The following is a 19,596-nucleotide window of genomic DNA, read 5'->3' as shown; positions in this document are numbered from 1 at the left end:
GACGGTGCAAAATGAGTTGATTTAGGGAGGTGATACACTGGCCACCATTTTGGGCAACATTGTTCAGCAACAGTGGAGAAGTGGATGTCTCAAGAGTCAAGACCCGTACCTGTACCTCCCCTCCCCCATGCTGCTATGATGCCTGAATTTCCCCAAGGGGATCAATAAAGCAATATCTTATCTCTTATCTTAGTTTGTACTTATTGCATGGCAACCTCTTGTTGCCCAGATACATCCGATTGTATATTTCCCCCCTCTCACTTGCCTCACTTAAAGGTGCTGTAAGTGGTCTTTTTTTGTGAGAATAAGTGTTAAATAGCTCTACATTCCGACAGCCATCACTGATACAGAGTGTCTGGTCAGTAACACGGGTCTCCCAGTCCCTCCACTCTGCAGTAAACAGACATATGTTCTGTTCTGGTACCCCTTCCTACTTTATCCAATCAGGACTACCCTAGATATCTTTACTTATTTCAAGAAATCTTGCTAAGGCACAAATTCTTACTGCACTGGCAGATGACCTTACTTGTTAACTAGTTTTGATTTTTGTCAGACCACTTTTGCAATGTGAGAGTTCTCTCTCCTGATTGGATAAAGTGGGGACGTGATACCAGAACATTTATTTTCTGTTTACTGCAGAGCGGGAGGGACTGGGAGCCCCATGTTACTGACCAGACACTCGATATATCAGTGATGGCTGTAGGAGTGTAGAGCTATTATCTTAACACGTAGACCACTTATTTGAACAAACAAAGAAAATACCACTTACAGCACCTTTAATTTCCTGCCGGCGAGCACATTGCCCTATCATGTTGCCCAAAGGCCATTCACCACCTTGATGTGTTAACCCTTTCACTACCACACTACCAAAGGGTTAACCCTTTCACTGCGACAATACAGAAGGTTAACCCTTTCACAACCACACTACAGAAGGTTAACCCTTTCACTACAACACTACAGACGGTGTGGTAGTGAAAGGGTTAACCTTTCGGAACCGTCTGTAGTGTGGTAGTGAAAGGGTTAACCTTCTGTAGTGTGGTTGTGAAAGGGTTAAGAACCTTCTGCATATTTCTGCATGAGCAATAGCGGATAGCGGTGGCGGTGGATGCAGTGTGAGCTTTTAGACCCAGCACTGATGTTATTCACAAGCCAATTTGCCATCGAAGCTGGACAAGGCCAGAGCGAAGGCTTGGACGGCACACATGGGGTACTTGAAGTCCAGTGTGAACACGTCATCTGCCACCCGTCCAAACTGCATCACTATGTAATCGTCTGTGGAAACAGGGAGGCAAATGGAGACGGTTGAAATGATACATTTACATTTAGTAATTTTGCTGGCGCTTTTATCCAAAAAGTTCTGTACAATAGGTCAGCAGGAAGGGTACAACTCTGGCAGGTAAGGGTAAGTAACATTGTTCGTCAAACAGTGTCGAATTTGAGTGCTACAGACTTGAGTGCATATTAGAATAGTAGGTAATAATATAGGCACGGTAGATTCCTTAGTAGCAGAGTAGTGAAAGAGAGTAAAAAATAATAATAATTTCAGATATTGATTGAAGAAGTGTGTTTTTAGTCAACAAATGGAAAATTGGGCGGGTTTTGGCTGTCCTGACTGTTGTGGGAAATTCGTTCCACCATTGTGGAGTGAGGACCGAGAATAGCCTGCTTGTCTTTGATGATCCCCCCGGAGCTCGGATAGAGTTAGAGTTAAATTATCCGCATCAACCTCTCAGCATATTCATAACCAGGAGGGACCACATAAAACGCCAACGATACTAATACTTAATTAAAGGCCCCATGAAATCAAAATAGACGTTTAGGCCTATGTTCTTTTATCACATCTGTCTTGCACTGATTGTCACTCATACGCCAGTATCTGTCCCAACAATGCCAAAAAAGTTGTTTTGTAGGTGTCCTGGTATTTTAGTGTTTGTAATTTCCTAGAAAACCATTAAAAAAAGGTTGATGAGTCATCCTGCACATGGGGGCGTGTACTAATTTAGCATCCAATTAAATGGTTTCTAGAATGACATTTATAGCACATTGTTAATAAGCTAGCACTCGGCCTCTCACAAATGTTCAATGTTAGCTTGTTAGCTAACATGACTAATGTTGCATAACGTTGCTAACATTAGCTTACTAGCTAATGGGTGGACCGTAATGCAAATTCAGAGCCATTGGCTACTGTAAACAGCAATCAATATCCATGACCCTCCCTAGCTTCCTGTTTTTACAGGAAACGCATGTGGAATCAAATAGCATTCTGCTAGCCATTGCACGGGGTCTTTAAATGCATATATAATGAAAACATTGGTATGATTGAAGTACTGTTAAGGTTTTGACTAACATTAGGGTTGGGTTATAGGCTCAGTGGGCGGGGCTTACTGTAGCCTACTGTAACCCACCATCAACCAAGGTTGGGATCAATTCACATTCAATTCAATCAATTAAAATGTGATTTACATGTTGATGACAGAACATTTATTATAATTTCCTTGTCAATAGGCTGGGTAATACAACCTTCCCATGCCAAAGGTCTTCCAGTATTTGAATTTGAGAGAAAATGCACATCCTGGATTCATTGAATTGAAAGAGAATTGATCCCTGTAATCAACATAATTTGAATGGAACACAAAGACGCTCAACACTGCCAACTAATGGAACGCTGCCCACACAGCAAGCACAGGGCTACACTTGAAGATCCTTTACTACATGATATTAACACTTTGAATGCCCAGCAGGGGGCGCACATTTAGTGCTTGAATGCCCACCATCCGCTTCAATGTTAACGTTAATATCGCCTAATCTATGTTTTAAATTATGGTATGTGTCTAATCTGCCCGTCGCATTATCAATGACCCATTTCCAGTCAACATTGTCGAAGCGGATTGTTTTTTTATCGGTTCATTTCCGTTTTATAGCATTTTGAAAAGCCCTCGTTTTCACGGAAAAAATAAGAGATTCCATGATAATCGCCCTTTACTGGAATATTCTAGAATGTTGTCATTGTTCGGCCTATTTATGAATCGTTTTCAAATAAACGCTAGATTATCGATAGTATATGTGTACGTATGCACACTGGTGCCGCAAGCTGTAAATCGATTCTCTTATTTCCTGATCACTCGCACAGTCAAAACAGCCATATCACATATAGGGGGAAAGCTTATATCTCTGTGAAAAAAGGTCTGATTATCCTAATACTGGTAAAATAGATTCCTTACCTGAGATCAGATGGTATCCAAATGGATTATTCCAATTCCTGATCGACCATTCCAAAAATCGATCCTTTTATTGATCCACCGCGTATACTGTAAAACACATAATCCCCGCTGCTCTGAGGGTCCAGAATGAAGCTGATCGGCCCCGGTTACATGCGTGAGAAGTAAAATGTGGAGTCCGGGTTTTTTTCCCCCATGCATTTTCATTGAGTCCAATCCAAAAGGGTGAATTACCATCTGGGAGACGATAGAGGGCGCTTTTTTCACATCTGAGCGCCTGAGGTGGCTGATTTACCAACGGTAGACTCGGTTGATGAAATATGAATTCAGATCGCTAATAAAAAAATAAAAACGAGAAAAAACGAATATTCTCGTTATGGGCATTCAACCCGCGGGGGGTAAACCCGAGAAAACTCGGGTTGGGCATTCAAAGTGTTAAAGGAACACGCCAACATTTTGGGAAATTAGCTTACCGTCTTCTCCAGAGAGACAAGAAGATAGATACCAGTTTCCTCTCTGTGCGTTCAGTAGAAAGCTATCTGACTGCACGTTAGCCTAGCTTAGCACAATGAATGGAAGCGGACAGTGCCGATTGTCCAACTAACACCTCTCCTGAAGGCTAACCGGCACTGTCCGCTTCCATTCATTGTGCTAAGCTAGGCTAACATGCAGCCAGATAGCTTTCTACTGAACGCACCGAGAGGAAACTGGTATCTGTCTTCTTGTCTCTCTCTGGAGAAGACAATAAGCTAATTTCCCAAAATGTTGGCGTGTTCCTTTAAGCCTGGATCTGCACACTCTCTGTCTCTTACTGTCTTTGCTGTGGACAATCTGGAAGTTCTTGACGGAGGCCTGTGTGACGCGGCCGTTGAAGTTGAGCAGATATGAGGCTGACTCCTCGTTCCACACCGGCGTCTTGTTGTGCAGCTCGATGAGGCTCTCCATCTGTCTGTTCTGGTAGCGCGTCAGCAGACCATCAGTGTCCTAGAGACAGACACGTTTCATTTCATTTCATTTCAAACCTTTGTTTAAACTCTAAAGGCAACTGAGGTTTCCCTTGTTTACAGTCACGTCAAGTGTACATAGAAATGAGCAAGAAATAAATCACACGGCATATAAAATAATAACAATAAGACAACAAGGCGAGACAAAAGTAAGGATAACAAATCAATTAAAACATGTACAACCTGGTTGACAAAGGTTGGAGATCAAGGCTTTAAATTCTGCAACAGAGTGGAGAATCTCAAGCTTTAAAGACAGTTCATTTCATGAGCTAGAGGGGCATCATAGCAAAATGCAGATTTACCCTGTTCAGAACTAACTGAGAGGACCTTAAGGACCAGCCAGTCACTAGAACGGTTCCATACCAAAATTCCATTCCAATAATGATGTAGTATAAGGAGGTAGCTTACCAGTAATGATGTAGTATAAGAAGTTAGCTTACCAATAATGATGTAGTATAAGAAGTTAGCTTACCAATAATGATGTGTATAAGAAGTTAGCTTACCAATAAGGGCCTTAAAAATGAACAAATACCAGTGTTTGTTGCACCTCTCCATCAAAGAGGACCACATGACACACACACACACAAACACACAACAAATAATCTATAGGCAAACTCTCTTACTAAATATATATTTAATTTTTTTTATCCACTTTTTCTCCTTATTTTCTATTTTTCTCCCATCCCAATTTTGTGTATCCAATTCGCGTCTATACTTCCCACAAGCAAGTTGTCCTTCCGCGTTCCTGTTTTGCGCTCTGATTGGCCACGCACGTTCTGGTCATGTGACATGTGCGCCCAATCGCATGACGAGCAGTGTCTTAGCCCATTTCCGCGTCGAACAGCCTGCAAACGACCTAACGCCTAGTTTATCACTGGTTAAGCTCTTTCGCAGTTGGTTAAGGTTAGAGTTTGGAATCAGGGCTGGCGTTCTATTGCCATGCTCTAAGACAAACTCTAACCTTAACCAACTTCGAAAGAGCGCCTAAGCTTAACCGTCCAAAGAACTTGCCGTCACACGATTGGGCGCACATGTCACATGACCAGAAACGTCAGTGGCCAATCGCGCAAAAGGACAACTTGCTTGCGTAAAGTATTCACGCATCCAATTCTCCCCTCCCCTGTCTTGAACGTTGCTCGACTATGCCCCCCACTGGTCGGTTGTAGAGAGGATAGTAGCCTTGCATCACGTGTTCCCTCCGGCACACGAGGAGGCAGCCTGTCACATCTTTTCGCCTGCCAGTGCGGACTCTCATTGGCGAGGTGTAACGCATGGGAAGCTCACACTACCCTCGCCACTTCCTGTCTCTGCTGTGCAGGCGTCTCCCAACCGACCTGTAGGGGTCGCGGTCCACAACGTTCAATCCCCACCCATCGACTTCCACCCGCTGACTCTGCCAAATGAGCCAGTACGACGGCCGGCCCAAGCCGAAGGCAATGCTGAGACTGGGATTCGATACCAGAGTCTCTTGCATTGGTGACGAGTGCAATCTCCTCTACGCCACCCAGCCACCCTCTTACTAAATATATCTAAGCCATGCCAAATATATCTAAGCTAATGCTGGAGTTAAACTAATGATCTTTCCCACCTACTACTACCACCCGGTTGTGATATCCAAGATGATGATGGCGGTTATCAAAAGGAGGCTGGCACATGGTACAGTATATCATGCAACAATCATTCAACAATGATTCCACTATATACAGGAAATGTAATGATCCCAGAGCACAAAGTCACAAGACAGACAAAGAGACTTAAACCCTCTTAAGCTCTATATGCCTCTTGACCACAGACAATAAGCCCCTGTTTTAATTATGGTGCATCTCTTCTATGACCACACGGGGGCACTGATAGCTCACTAATTGAACCTTTGAGTCTTTTTTGGACAGCGCATGTATTTGCAATTATTAAATTAATGTTTGTGATTCACCTACAGCTACATTGTCTGAAAATACTCAACCTCTACTCTCTGTATCTATGAATGTACACAAGACTCCAACTTACCATCTTTAGATAATTAGGTTTGAAAACATTGTTAATTTGAAAACATAAAAGATAAAACAGACTTATACTTCTTCATATCGTACTTGTCTAATTGACTCAATCTCAAGCCCCGCCCTCTTCCATTGGTCCTCCAATCGCGACTGTCGATTCCCGTCGGACAAACAATGGTTGTGATTGGAGGATTGAGAAAAGAGGGCGGAGCTTGAGATAGGTATGTTCCCAGGTGTTAGGTGTTACCTACATTGCGAGCCCGGATGGGGACTCTCTCATCCTCCTCATCCATCCCAGGAATAACCACGGTCATCTTCCGAGGGCCTTTGAATCCCAGGACGTTGGTATCCTGGAATAATAGACTCGGAACATTTAGTTTTCTGTGATACAGCCCTATCCTATATATATATAATTTGTATTTGTATTATTATTATAATTTTTTTTTACTCCTACTTGCTTTGTAAGTGTTGATAGTGTTGTTAATGTTGATACACCAAATGACCAAAACAAATTCCTTGTATGTGCAAGCTTACTTGGCAATAAAGACTTTTCTGATTCTGATTCTGATTCTGATTCTGATTTGCATTTTTGACGCAAGACAAACAAGAGAACAATAAGTAGATGAAACAAGCAGAATGTGGAAGTGGTAGAACAAGTCAATCCAGAAGATGCTCATGGAGGCGTGCAGCCTATGACTCACGTATATGATGGCTGCCAGCTCCTGCCGGGCGTTGGACAGGTCTCTGAGCGCTCTGTCTGGGTTGAGACCGCTGTCAAACACGGTGAACTTGGTGCCCACCATGTTAGACCTGGGAAAGACATACGCACATGTAAGCGACATTTATACACACACACACACACACACACACACACACACACACACACACACACACACACACACACACACACACACACACACACACACACACACACGTATGCACGCATGCACGCACACACACACACACACAACCACAAACACACACACACACACACGCACGCAAGCACGCACGCACGCACGCACACACACACACACACACACACACACACACACACACACACACACACACACACACACACACACACACACCGTACCTACACATTCAGATTTCAGAAACGTGAGATGCTTATTTTTCCTGGCTCCTCAACCGTAGTAGACTTGTAAACACAATACACAATGTATATTCCATCTATACAAACTATAACTATAACTATAAATATCAACTATAACAATACAAATTTAATAAGCTATAAATAAACTATAGACTGTAAACTAAAACTATAAACTAAACAGAATACACAACGTATATTCTATCTATACAAACTATACTATACTAACTGTATGAATAAACTATAAACTAAATAAGCTATAAATAAACTAACTGTAAACTAAAACTATAAACTAAACTATAAACTAAACATAATACACAACATATATTCTATCTATACCCGAATTTCCCCAAGGGGATCAATAAAGGATTATCTTATCTTATCTTATACAAACTATACAATACAAGGTATATGTTAGCAGCAGTGTGTGCGTGTAATAAGTACAAACAGATATATCAGGGATACTATTTTTATTATTATCAATTTATTATTATATATTTTATCATTTATTATAAACCTGCGATGGGATATGAAAGCCTGAACAAGCCTGTACATGTCTTTACCTCAGCTTGCCTACAAAGTTCTCCCCTCCCCTGGAGAGGTCTGTGGCGTCGATGGAGATCAGATAGTTAGAAGTTGCGCTTTTCTTCCTTTTCCTCCCAGCCAATAGAAACGTCTGAGAGAAGCAGGTGACAAGAGAGGATTGCATTTATCTGCTTTAGATTGTAAACATTATTTTGTTTCCAAATCCCATTAGAAATGTTCATAACCACTGTAGCTTTAGTTTACGGCATTTTTATAATTTAGTTTATCTATTGAATCTATATTTTGGAAGGATTTAAAATGCATTATTCATGCATGGGGATTTATGGAGAATGGTGAAGTATTTGCACATTTGTATAGTGTGCAAATAGTTTTATAGTGTGTTCAGTGCCCCTTGGGTAATCTCTAACCCGCACTCTTTTCTTGATCCTCTAATCACAACTGTTGCTTTCCTTTGTCAGAGGAAAGCAAAAGGTGTGATTGGAGGATCAAGAAAAGAGGATGGAGCTTGAGAGAGGTCAATTTTGACAGAGTTCCGCCAGGACATTTGATGTTGAACTTTTAATTTGTGTGTGTGTGTGTGTGTGTGTGTGTGTGTGTGCACTCCGTCGATCTCCGTTATATATTCATACTGGCCAATCGCGTCTCGCTCTGCCATTATGAGATATCATCTCCAGCACCTACTGTGCGCGTGAAAAATTGCACATGCACCTCACTTGCATGTGACCACGCCTACTCCCGTGCGTGCCTCTACAAGACACAGGAAGTGGTCACGTCCACGCCCTTCCTTATTTCTTTTCCATCCGTGGATCTGCTATATGCACTTCAACCAGGTGGAACGTTGTTATGAAGCAAAGGGAGAGATTACGCAATGTTGGACTTTCGCCAGAGGTTCGCCAGCCCCCGGACCCTTCTCGGCACGTCCGGACGGAATGTCGGCCCTATACTGAACTTTCCTCGTCTCTTGGCAGTGGACCGATGGACTATGCGCAGTGTTTGGCAGTCGAGCGACGCCGCGCTCAGGTAGGACAGACAACGCCAGGCATTGGTACTAGCATAATTATTCAATACTACTCGTTGTCTTGTGAGACGACCGGGCGATGTTTTGGCGTGGGGGGCTGGGTATTTGGATGAATGTGGTCAACATGACTCGTTGTTGAATGTTTTTCCAATTATCCTGGCGCGCGCAGCTACTGCTAATGCTAATGTTTTTGGGGCGCCGTTCCCATGTGTCCCGCCGGGACTGTCTCCAGTTTTCCCTCCGCTTAACCATTTCATTGCTGACGGTCAATCGGTGTCTAATGATGGGGGTTTGGCTGAGGCTTATTTACCCTTTACACGGGTGGATGGTCTGACGACAGGGCCCAGGACAGGTGTGCCGTGCTTAGAGAAGCGGGTGGCATCGGTTCTTTGCCCTGGCATGGTAGAACGGTATCCCGCCCGGAAGCCGACGCCAGAGGGCGAGTCGGCCCGGCAGGTGGCTGAGTGGGCTGATGAAGCTTATACCGCCGCAGTACAGAATTTAGCAGCAACTAATAACATTGCTCAATTGGCTGCTTTTCTGTCAAAAATGGTGTCGGGTGGTGGGGCCTTCAAAACCATCGCACAAGGTTTTGATGTTATTCAGTTTTTGACCCAGCCGCAAGCTATAACCGCAGGGAGGGCTAGGATGCTGTCGACGCTTGTTCACAGGCATCTTTGGTTGGAGCAATCTCCCCTTGAGGAGGAGAGGAGAGGTCTCCTCCTCAGGGCTCCCCTCTCCGTGGATGGACTTTTTGGTCTGTCCACGGAGGCGTGGGCGGTATTTGACCGTGGCCCCATGCCGCCCCACACCACGCAGCCAGAGGTGAGAGCATGGCCTCGCCAGCGGCTGCGCGCGAGGCCCCCGACCGGTGCCCCTTGTGGTTCTCGGTCGGTCGGAAGGACAACCCCTCTCTGGGAGTGGATGCCTTCTCGATGTATCCGTGGCCGCCCGGGATTCTGTACACGTTCCCCCCCATACACCCGATAGCTCAGCTGTTGGAGCGGGTACGTCGGGAGCGCAGGACTTTGATCCTGGTCGCGCCGGACCGGGGCACAGCTGTGTGGTTCCCGGCCCTGATTCAGCTCTTGGTGGCCCCGCCGTGGCCTGTTCCGTGGTCACCGCGGGCCCTCTCACAGGAACGCGGAACGCTGTTTCTGCCTCCTGTTCTGGCGCAGCCTTTAATGGTTTGGCTGCTGAAAGGGTGAATCTGAAGGGAATGCGTCTTAACCCTACTGTGGTTAACACCATCCAGAACGCGCGCCCTCCGTCCACTACCGCGGTTTACGCAGGGAAGTGGCGTACGTTTCAAGAGTGGTGTGAGGTTGGGGGCCTGGACCCGGCGTCATGCCCCCTGGACTCGGTTCTTTCCCTCCTCCAGTCTATCCTGAATAGCCTGTCGGCCTCGACAGTGAAGGTGTATGCCGCAGCTATATCTTCTTGTCATGTGGGCTTTGAGGGCAGAACACTGTTCAGCCACCCTCTCGTGAGACGGTTCCTGCTTGGCGCACGGCGTCTCAAGCTTGTGGTACGTTCTCTGTCTCTGAGTTGGGACCTCCAACTGGTCCTGGGACGGTTGTTGAAGGCCCCGTTTGAGCCTCTTGAGCAGGCGCCATTGGATCGACTGTTCTTTAAGACCGCGTTCCTTTTGGCCATCACCTCCGCTAAGCGCGTGGGTGAGCTGTGTGCTCTCTCGATGAGGTCAGAGTGCCTGTCTATTCGGGCCGATAGCAGTGCGACTCTGAGGCCTAATCCGGTCTTCGTGCCAAAGAATATCCGGAGCTCTTATCGCTCCAGGGATATTGTGCTTCAGGCGTTTCACCCTCCTCCTCACGTTAGTGAGTTGGAGGCGAGCCTTCACCTGTCGTGTCCTGTCCGTGCGCTGAAGGTTTACCTTAGTCGCACGCGGGATCTCAGGGCTACCGATCAACTGTTTGTTTGTTACGGTGGCTCTCGTGCGGGTAAGGCGCTGTCCAAGCAACGCCTGTCACATTGGTTGTGCGAGGGCATTGCCCTTTGCTACACTTTGGCTGGACAGGTTCCCCCCGCGGGTGTCAGGGCACACTCCACTCGTGGACTGGCGGCCTCCGCTGCCCTGTTGGGGGCGGCCTCGGTGGAGGACATCTGCGCTGCGGCCTCCTGGTCCTCCCCGGGTCCTTTCGTTAGGTTTTACCTCATGGACATGACTGGGGGTTCTGTCTCCCAGGCAGTCCTGAGGTCCGGGACCTCTCCTGCATCCCGCCATCAGGTGGGCTAGCAGATGTGTGTGGGTGTGGACCGCGGAGTGCTGTGTCACACGTGGTCCCGCTTGCACTGTGCGTTCTGGGGTGCCTGGTTCCCTTTTTCGCACATTGGTTGTAGTTGACTGCAGTGCCTCCCCCCCTTCGTTAGGACGGGCGGGTGGACGGGACTCCCCTCCATACTGTCTTTACACTACACTACACTACACTACACTACACTACACTACACTACACATTCAATTTTCTTATTTACCATTTACACTCAGTACAGTAGTACTAATTTGTATATTTTTTACCCAGTTTAGTCAACTGTACATTGTATGTTGATTGCTGTTGCACTTTACTGTTACATTTGCACTCTGCAAACCTCTTTTTGTTGTACTGTACTTGTGCTGTATAATGACAATACATTTGAATCAAATCAAATCAAATCAAATCAAATAAAAATCAAATCAAATCAAATCAAATCAAATCAAATCTAATCTAATCTAATCTAATCAAATCTAATCTAATATACTATAATATAATAAGAGACGATCCGAGGGGTTCCTGGTATTCTGTCCCCTTCACCTTGTCCTCATTGTCCAGGTGCAGGAAGTACGTAGGGTACATGCCTCGGTCCATCCCTCGCTTGTCTCTCGTTACTTTACACCTCACTGTCACTCCTTCAGGAACCGGCAGGAGGACAAACGTCTCCAGGTCGTCAAACTCCACCTCTGGGGACGGAGGCCTCTCCTCCTGGAGGGAAGAACAGATTGAACTGTGACACACTGCCCCCTCTCGAAGATCTAAGCCATGACAACTGAGAAGAGCAGGGTGACTCATAGGATTATGACACGTGACCTTCTTGACCTTCTTGACCTTTTTTCCTTTTACTTTCTTCTTCTTCGTCACCTCCATGTTCTCCTCATCACTCTCCTCCTGTCCTGCTGTGACGCACAGGTAGAGGTGGAGAGAGAGAGAGGGGGAGAGAGAGAGGGGGAGAGAGAGAGAGAGAGAGAGAGAGAGAGAGAGAGAGAGAGAGAGAGAGAGGAGAGAGAGAGAGAGAGAGAGAGAGAGAGAGAGAGAGAGAGAGAGAGAGAGAGAGAGAGAGAGAGAGAGAGAGAGAGAGAGAGGGGGCAGGGAGGTGTGAAACATGGTGAGTAGATAATGCGATAGAGAGCCTTTTAAGCATTAGGTGAATATCACATCATACAGCGGTGTACGGAGTGAGGCTAGTTACTCTCTATTACCGTCGTCAGAGACAGAGTACCGTGCCAATCCATTGCCTTTACCAAATTATATAGAATTACACCGTATGGTTTGAGGTCACTGGACGAAAATAATTGAGATATCAACCCGTTTTCAGCCATTAGAGAGACCCAGCAGCCTCTCTAACAGCCTTCCACGTCAGAGATCCTGCATTCTCCTTGAGTGCATGTCAGACTATATGCATAGTATATCTGACACTTATACCCTATCTTAGCCTGGTATTGGTCCGATATCTGAATATATCAGTATATTAGCAGTCCTAGTTACTCGTCATATGGAATCAATGGCTTTCTAATAGTCCTTTATGGTTATAGTCTAATCGTCTTTTATAGTTAATGTCAGAAATCTATCATAATCAATAAGATTGAAACTGCACGATTGCCAATACAAGTGGGGCCTCACTCAGATCCTGGAGGTGGGTGGCACTTGTGCAGGAAACCCTCTTGGGGTTGGACATTTTAACACAGAAATCTATAAAAAATGGTTTTAATATCAATTATCTTCTCATTTTATGCTTCTATAATTATGCCAATTTTATGCAAATCTTATGCCTATGTCTACATGTCTACTATATTTTGTGTTTACATCACTGCTGCGAAGCACTTTGGGTTGAAATTCTTGAAAGTAATAAAGTGTATTATTATTATTATTATTATTATTATTATTATTATTATTATTATTATTATTATTATTATTATTATTATTATTATTATTATTATTATTATTATTATTATTATTATTATTATTATTATTATTATTATTATTATTATTATTATTATTATTATTATTATTATTATTATTATTAATAATAATAAACTGCTGCAAACTCGGTTGTCTATACACTATGTATACCTACCTACTGCTTTTCACTGTCTACAACTGCCCTACACTGTAATCATAGTAATCATAATAATCTTAACTACCAACCTCATACCCATACAGTATACTCTGTATGATAGCATGTACAACAATGCTGTATATACCGTTTATTTATACATTATTTATACATTTATTTTCTTATATTTACTGCATATATATATACATATTTGTCTGAATATACCTGCATATAACCCCTCTATATACTTACTTATACACCTTATACACCATAAATATATATTATTTATTCTCACCACATATCCCACACCTGTCTGTATTTACCTGCACATAGTCCTTTTACATATCTGTAGATACTATATCTATATCTGTACATATCCTACTCTTACTAGTTATGCTGCTGGCCAGTATGACTACTACCATACTGTCTTTACACCTGTATCACTGTACATATTATGCTACAACTCTTTACATACATCTGATTAGCACTACACTCAGTAGTACTCATTTATATATTTTGTACCCAGTTTAATCACCTGTAGGCCTACATTGTATATTGCTGTTGCACTTTACTGTTACATTTGCACTCTGGTTGGATGCCAAACTTTTCATTGTACTGTACTTGTACTGTATAATGACAATCAATTAGAATAGAATAGAATCCAATCCAATCCAATCTAATCTAATCAAATACGAATGTACCTTTTTTCTTCCCCTTCTTGCCTTTGCTCTTAGCCTTTTCTTCATCCCCGCTCTGGAACATGGAGGCAGGGCTAGAGCTGGAGCGTGCCTTCTTCTTGCCTTTACCAGCTTTAGACTCAGACTCACCCTCGCTGTCACTCTCAGATTTAGCCGCTATACAGGGGGAACAAAAATGTATCACGACAAAGTCATTGGGTGTCATTCCCGAACGGATTTACGACCAAAAATGTCCTCTTAGGCAGATTTCTGCCAATTTAAGACATATTAGGACTGGTAGCGCAATTCCCCAAATTTTCCTGAGATCAGATTTGAGCGTGGCTGAGAGGAGATTTAAGAGTGCTGAGAAGCACACTTATGATTGATTGACTAATTGAACATTTTATTAACTTGACAGACTGTGTTTCCATATGATTCCTTCATGTCAACGCTACAGGCCTCCTTGGAATTAATTACTTAATCATAATTAAAATAAATATGACAATATTTGTACGATAAGAAATTACGCATTTGATGTCGGAAAAATAAATAATATGTGAGGATTGGTTCTTTCCCCACCACAGGCTTCCTAAAGTACTGTGATGATTGGTCCGCTCCTCACCCACACGCTCCGTTCCTTTAAGGTACTTTGTTGATTAATTGCATTCCCCGCCACGCTCTGTTCCTTTAAGGTACTGTGAGGATTCTGTGATGATTGGTCCGTGGCCGAACGCACACTTCTAAGTCAAGTATCAATTACCATCACGCACCTGATGTGTGTTCTAATCAGCGCCCCAAGAGGCTTTATATACTCTGATTCCCCTAATATCGATGTTGGATCGTTTTGAGGATTCCCTGCATTTGCTTGTTCTTTCCCGTTCCTGTTGCTTCCCAGGACTTTCTTGAAGTATCCCTGTGGAGAAACCTGATTCCCCGTACTAAGCTACGCCTCGTTTATCTGCCCGCTTTACGCGTTGCGCTCTGGCTGGGGGGATCTGCAGAGCGGCTCAGACGTCACAAGCAAATTCCTCACCATCACCTTCTGGGAGAATCTGCAGAGCCGCAAACATTCTTCACATGCCAGATTCCCCGTTTGTTCTGTTGCTCAACCTAATTCTATCTTGTGACTCTAAGAATAAATACGCCCTTGCTTTGGCTAACTCTGAAACAACTCTCTCTGTGCCGTTGCGCTTGGGGTCGGTTACAAACCCTAACATTACGATCCAACCATGACGACCCCAGCCGACACAGAGAGAGTCAGAACAGCATTGGCAGTCCAGATTGAGTCAACCAAGGAACACAGCCTACAGCTAGATGCGGCTGCGGCTGCTGTACAGGAACTCCGAGAGCAGGTCCTGCTTATTCAGGGGTCCCTGGGGGCTCTGGCTAGCCAGCAGTCTAGTATTCTCCTCCACTTACAAGCGCTGAGTGAAACCGTTAACACCTTGCTTGTAACCCCACTTCCTTCAGGAGCCTCGGCCGGAGCATCACCCGCAGCCCTGGCAGGTCCCGCGCCTCCCGATCCCGCACCTCGGGAGCCCCGTCTCTCCGAACCACGGTTGTTCGACGGTAACTTCGAGGATTGTGCCACATTCATCATGCAATGTGAGTTGGTTTTTCGTCATCAACCCAGTCGTTTCACTTCAAGGGGAGCCCGAGTGGCTTACATGACTAACTTGCTCTCAGGCCGGGCAGCCCAGTGGGTCACTGCCTCCTGGGCAATGGGGGCAGACTTCTGTTTCTCCTACCCAGACTTCGTGGCTGAGCTCCGCAGGGTTTTTCACCACCCAGCCCGTGGCCAGGACCCAGGAGCTCGGTTGGGCACCTTCCGGCAGGACAGTGGCAGTGTCAGAGACTACGCGCTGGAGTTCAGACTGGCCGCAACGGAGAGCGGTTGGAACGATCAAACGCTTCGTCTCACCTTCCTGAGGGGGCTCAACGACGCAGTAAGGGACCAGCTCGCGACCCAAGAGGAGCCCGATTCTCTCGAGGGCCTGATCAGCCTCGCTATCCGCATCGACGGACGCCTCCGGGAGAGAAGGCGTGAGCGAGCACGACGGGGACCCCCAGACGTACCCCCCGAGTACCACGACCTCGAGGAGGTCTTCAGTACCCCAGACGTACCCCCCGAGGACCACGACCTCGAGGAGGTTTTCAGTACCCCAGATGTACCCCCAGAGTACCACGACCTCGAGGAGGTTTTCAGTGAGTCCAGGGCTCAGGTCTTTCCGCCTCACCGGCCTTACGACTGTGCCATCGACCTCCGCTCAGGGGCTCCCTTTCCCGGCGGCCGCCTCTACAGTGCTGACCGTCCTGCCCCCTCCGTGACTGGTGGGTTTGTTCCCTCCCGAGCTGTGACCGAGGAGGAACCCATGCAGCTGGGACGCAACCGCCTTAGCCCGGCCGAACGGGAGTCCAGGCTCAGGTCCGGCCGTTGCCTCTACTGTGGCCGGGATGGACACCGTGTCTCCAATTGCCCTACCCGGCCAAGAAGACCAGGCTCGCCGGGACCCCGGGAGATCCTGGTGAGCCGTTTTTCCTGTTCCCCCACCCGTGCACCACCTAACCGTCTGGCGGACGTCACCCTAGCCTGGGCGGACCAGCGGGCGACGGTGGGTGCACTCATGGACTCTGGTGCTGATGGGAGTTTCATGGATGTTGGGTTTGCCACCCGGGCCAACATTCCACTTGAGGACCTCGAGAGGCCCTTGGAGGTCTTCGCGTGGATCATCGCCGCCTGGCTGACGTCACTCAACGCACCTGTCCAGTCCTTCTCACCGTTGCTGGTAACCACGTTGAGAGACTCCAGTTTTTCGTCACCAGCTCTCCTCTTGTCCCTGTGGTCCTGGGCAGGCCCTGCTCGCGCTGCACGAGCCCCACATCGCCTGGTCCTCCGGTACCATCAAGGGGTGGAGCTCCTCCTGTCGTGCCCAGTGTCTTCAGGTGCCGTCCAGCCCCCTCACCGGGTCCCAGTCCCCGTCTCCGGCCTCCCTCGCCGGTCCTCTGTCCCCGTGCCCGGCCTCCGCTGTCGGGCCCCAGTCCCCGTCTCCGGCCTCCCTCGCCGGTCCTCTGTCCCCGTGCCCGGCCTCCGCTGTCGGGCCCCTGTCCCCGTCTCCGGCCTCCCTCGCCGGTCCTCTGTCCCCGTCTCCGGTCCCCCTCTCCGGGCCTCTGTCTTTGTCCCCCTCTCCAGTGCCCCTGATCGCCGGCTTCCTTCGGTCCCGTCCGGGCAGGCCGGGGCCGAGTGGGTCGCCGGGTGGCTCCCGTGGAGGGGGGGGTACTGTGAGGATTGGTTCTTTCCCCACCACAGGCTTCCTAAAGTACTGTGATGATTGGTCCGCTCCTCACCCACACGCTCCGTTCCTTTAAGGTACTTTGTTGATTAATTGCATTCCCCGCCACGCTCCGTTCCTTTAAGGTACTGTGAGGATTCTGTGATGATTGGTCCGTGGCCGAACGCACACTTCTAAGTCAAGTATCAATTACCATCACGCACCTGATGTGTGTTCTAATCAGCGCCCCAAGAGGCTTTATATACTCTGATTCCCCTAATATCGATGTTGGATCGTTTTGAGTATTCCCTGCATTTGCTTGTTCTTTCCCGTCGCTGTTCCCTGTCTGTTGCTTCCCAGGACTTTCGTGAAGTATCCCTGTGGAGAAACCTGATTCCCCGTACTAAGCTACGCCTCGTTTATCTGCCCGCTTTACGCGTTGCGCTCTGGCTGGGGGGATCTGCAGAGCGGCTCAGACGTCACAAGCAAATTCCTCACCATCACCTTCTGGGAGAATCTGCAGAGCCGCAAACATTCTTCACATGCCAGATTCCCCGTTTGTTCTGTTGCTCAACCTAATTCTATCTTGTGACTCTAAGAATAAATACGCCCTTGCTTTGGCTAACTCTGAAACAACTCTCTCTGTGCCGTTGCGCTTGGGGTCGGTTACAAACCCTAACATAATATGGATTCATCTGATCACAGGGCAGCTGGATTAACCATATCTGAACCAGCTATTTTGGACAAATGTATAATTACTTTAATTACTCAGATATTCAAACACAATTATGCAATTATTGTGAAATGATTGAAAATAATGATTATTTCTGTGGAATTTGTATTTCTTATTTGTTACATATCTGTTTTAATGGTATACAATGGGACAGGCCGTTGTTTGATATAAACCTGCATTCCTTCGAATATATCATTAATCAATTAAACTTATATTGAAATACACTATATAGCCTATACACCAACACTGAAATGACAATGGATAAATAAATAAATAAGAACTAAAGCTAATCGGTGGAAATAGACTGCATTAATATTCCATAACAAGTCTTGTGTGCGCCAGTAAGGCCTACGTGTCTGATGAGTGAACGGTATAGGCTTGATATATTCTGGTTACTTGTTTCATTGGGATTTGGTGGATGCTGTATGTGTGCTCTGCCCTACATGCAGTGTAGGTACAGTCTGTATGTATGCGGACTGTGCCTGTGCTGTGCGTGGGGCAGAGCATGTGTGGTGTCTACTAGATCCTAATGAAACAAGTCATTAATGGAATAGTGAGCCTATACTGCATTCATTCATTACGCCGTAGGCTATATATATATTATGTAAACAAGACAAACGTCTTTCTCTGGTCTGCATCCCTTTAACAATTGTGTGTATTGAGCCGTACTGTATTGTACCCATTCTGCAATCTGTTAAATAAAGTTTTCATTCATTCATTCATATACAGTACTGCGCGCGCGCGTGTGTGCGCGCGCGTGCTGCGGCAGGTGTACCACGAGCTGTACGATGCCAATACATTAATCTAATCTAATTTTGATGCGTCGCAAGACTCGCAAAGCGCTTCCGCCATTCCATTTTCACGCGGCTGCGTCATTAAGTTGCCTTATAAGGAGCTCTGGAGGCGTTGTTTTGTATGCAAATTGACCTAGACGGGAACGCGTGTTTGTGTTTAAGACATAGTGTCATTCCCCAAGCAGATGTCACAGGTGCGACCGTTTGAGCCACTTAAGACATATTACCAGCACGTTGGGGACTCAGAGTGAACTTGTCATTGATTCTGTCTCAGTCGGTTCCAAGATAAGTCTTCCAAGAGAACTCTTTGGACAATTTTGGGGAATGAGACCCATTGGTTTTAAAGGAACACATAAGCGTTATGGGAAATGCACTTAGCATCTTCTCCAGAGTCAGACAAGAAGATAGATACCAATTTCCTCTCTTTGTGTTCAGTAGAAAGCTATCCAGTTCCAAGCTAGCCTAGGCAACCAGCTAGGCTAGATGATCCACTTCCATTCATTTGTGCTAAGCTAGGCTAGCTTGCAGCCAGATAGCTTTCTACTGAACACACAGAGAGGAAATTCATCTTATTGCCTGACACTGGAGAAGACGGTAAGCACATTTCCCATAAGGTTGGCATGTTCCTTTAACAGACAATTATCTTTATGTAATATCACAATATAAAATACTAAAGCTATAAAATATTGTGAAATTAAAGTTTTCTTTTCTTTTGAGACATTAAAGGGGCACTGATCTATTTTGCACATAATCTCACACACATCCCAAACTGTTTTGCACATTTAGTTTGACAATTATTGAGAGTACATGTGTTTGAATAATGCCACCAGTGATGTCACCGGGGATATTGAAGGACATTGACAGCACCATGCAATGATGTAGATAAAATAGTAATATCTTGTCTTATAG

General features: G+C 45.9%; 1 protein-coding gene across 1 annotated transcript in view; it reads right to left on the bottom strand.

Moving 5' to 3' along the window:
* Positions 1 to 1,044: 1,044 nt before the first annotated feature.
* The window catches only part of LOC311244108 (uncharacterized protein), a gene marked incomplete at its 5' end in the record, with an annotated part of 64,933 nt that continues 46,381 nt past the window's right edge, over positions 1,045 to 19,596 (bottom strand). Inside the window, 8 exons of the mRNA XM_084333518.1 lie at positions 1,045 to 1,272; positions 4,031 to 4,202; positions 6,468 to 6,566; positions 6,918 to 7,026; positions 7,888 to 8,000; positions 11,699 to 11,866; positions 11,972 to 12,057; positions 13,916 to 14,068. Coding sequence (XP_084189644.1) covers positions 1,139 to 1,272; positions 4,031 to 4,202; positions 6,468 to 6,566; positions 6,918 to 7,026; positions 7,888 to 8,000; positions 11,699 to 11,866; positions 11,972 to 12,057; positions 13,916 to 14,068 — 1,034 coding nt within the window. The 3' untranslated portion in view covers positions 1,045 to 1,138. The remainder of the gene's footprint in view (positions 1,273 to 4,030; positions 4,203 to 6,467; positions 6,567 to 6,917; positions 7,027 to 7,887; positions 8,001 to 11,698; positions 11,867 to 11,971; positions 12,058 to 13,915; positions 14,069 to 19,596) is intronic.

Source organism: Notolepis coatsorum (assembly GCF_963971535.1).
Source record: "Notolepis coatsorum genome assembly, chromosome: 17".
Taxonomy (NCBI): Eukaryota; Metazoa; Chordata; class Actinopteri; order Aulopiformes; family Paralepididae; genus Notolepis; species Notolepis coatsorum.
This window is presented reverse-complemented; position numbering and strand designations above follow the sequence as displayed.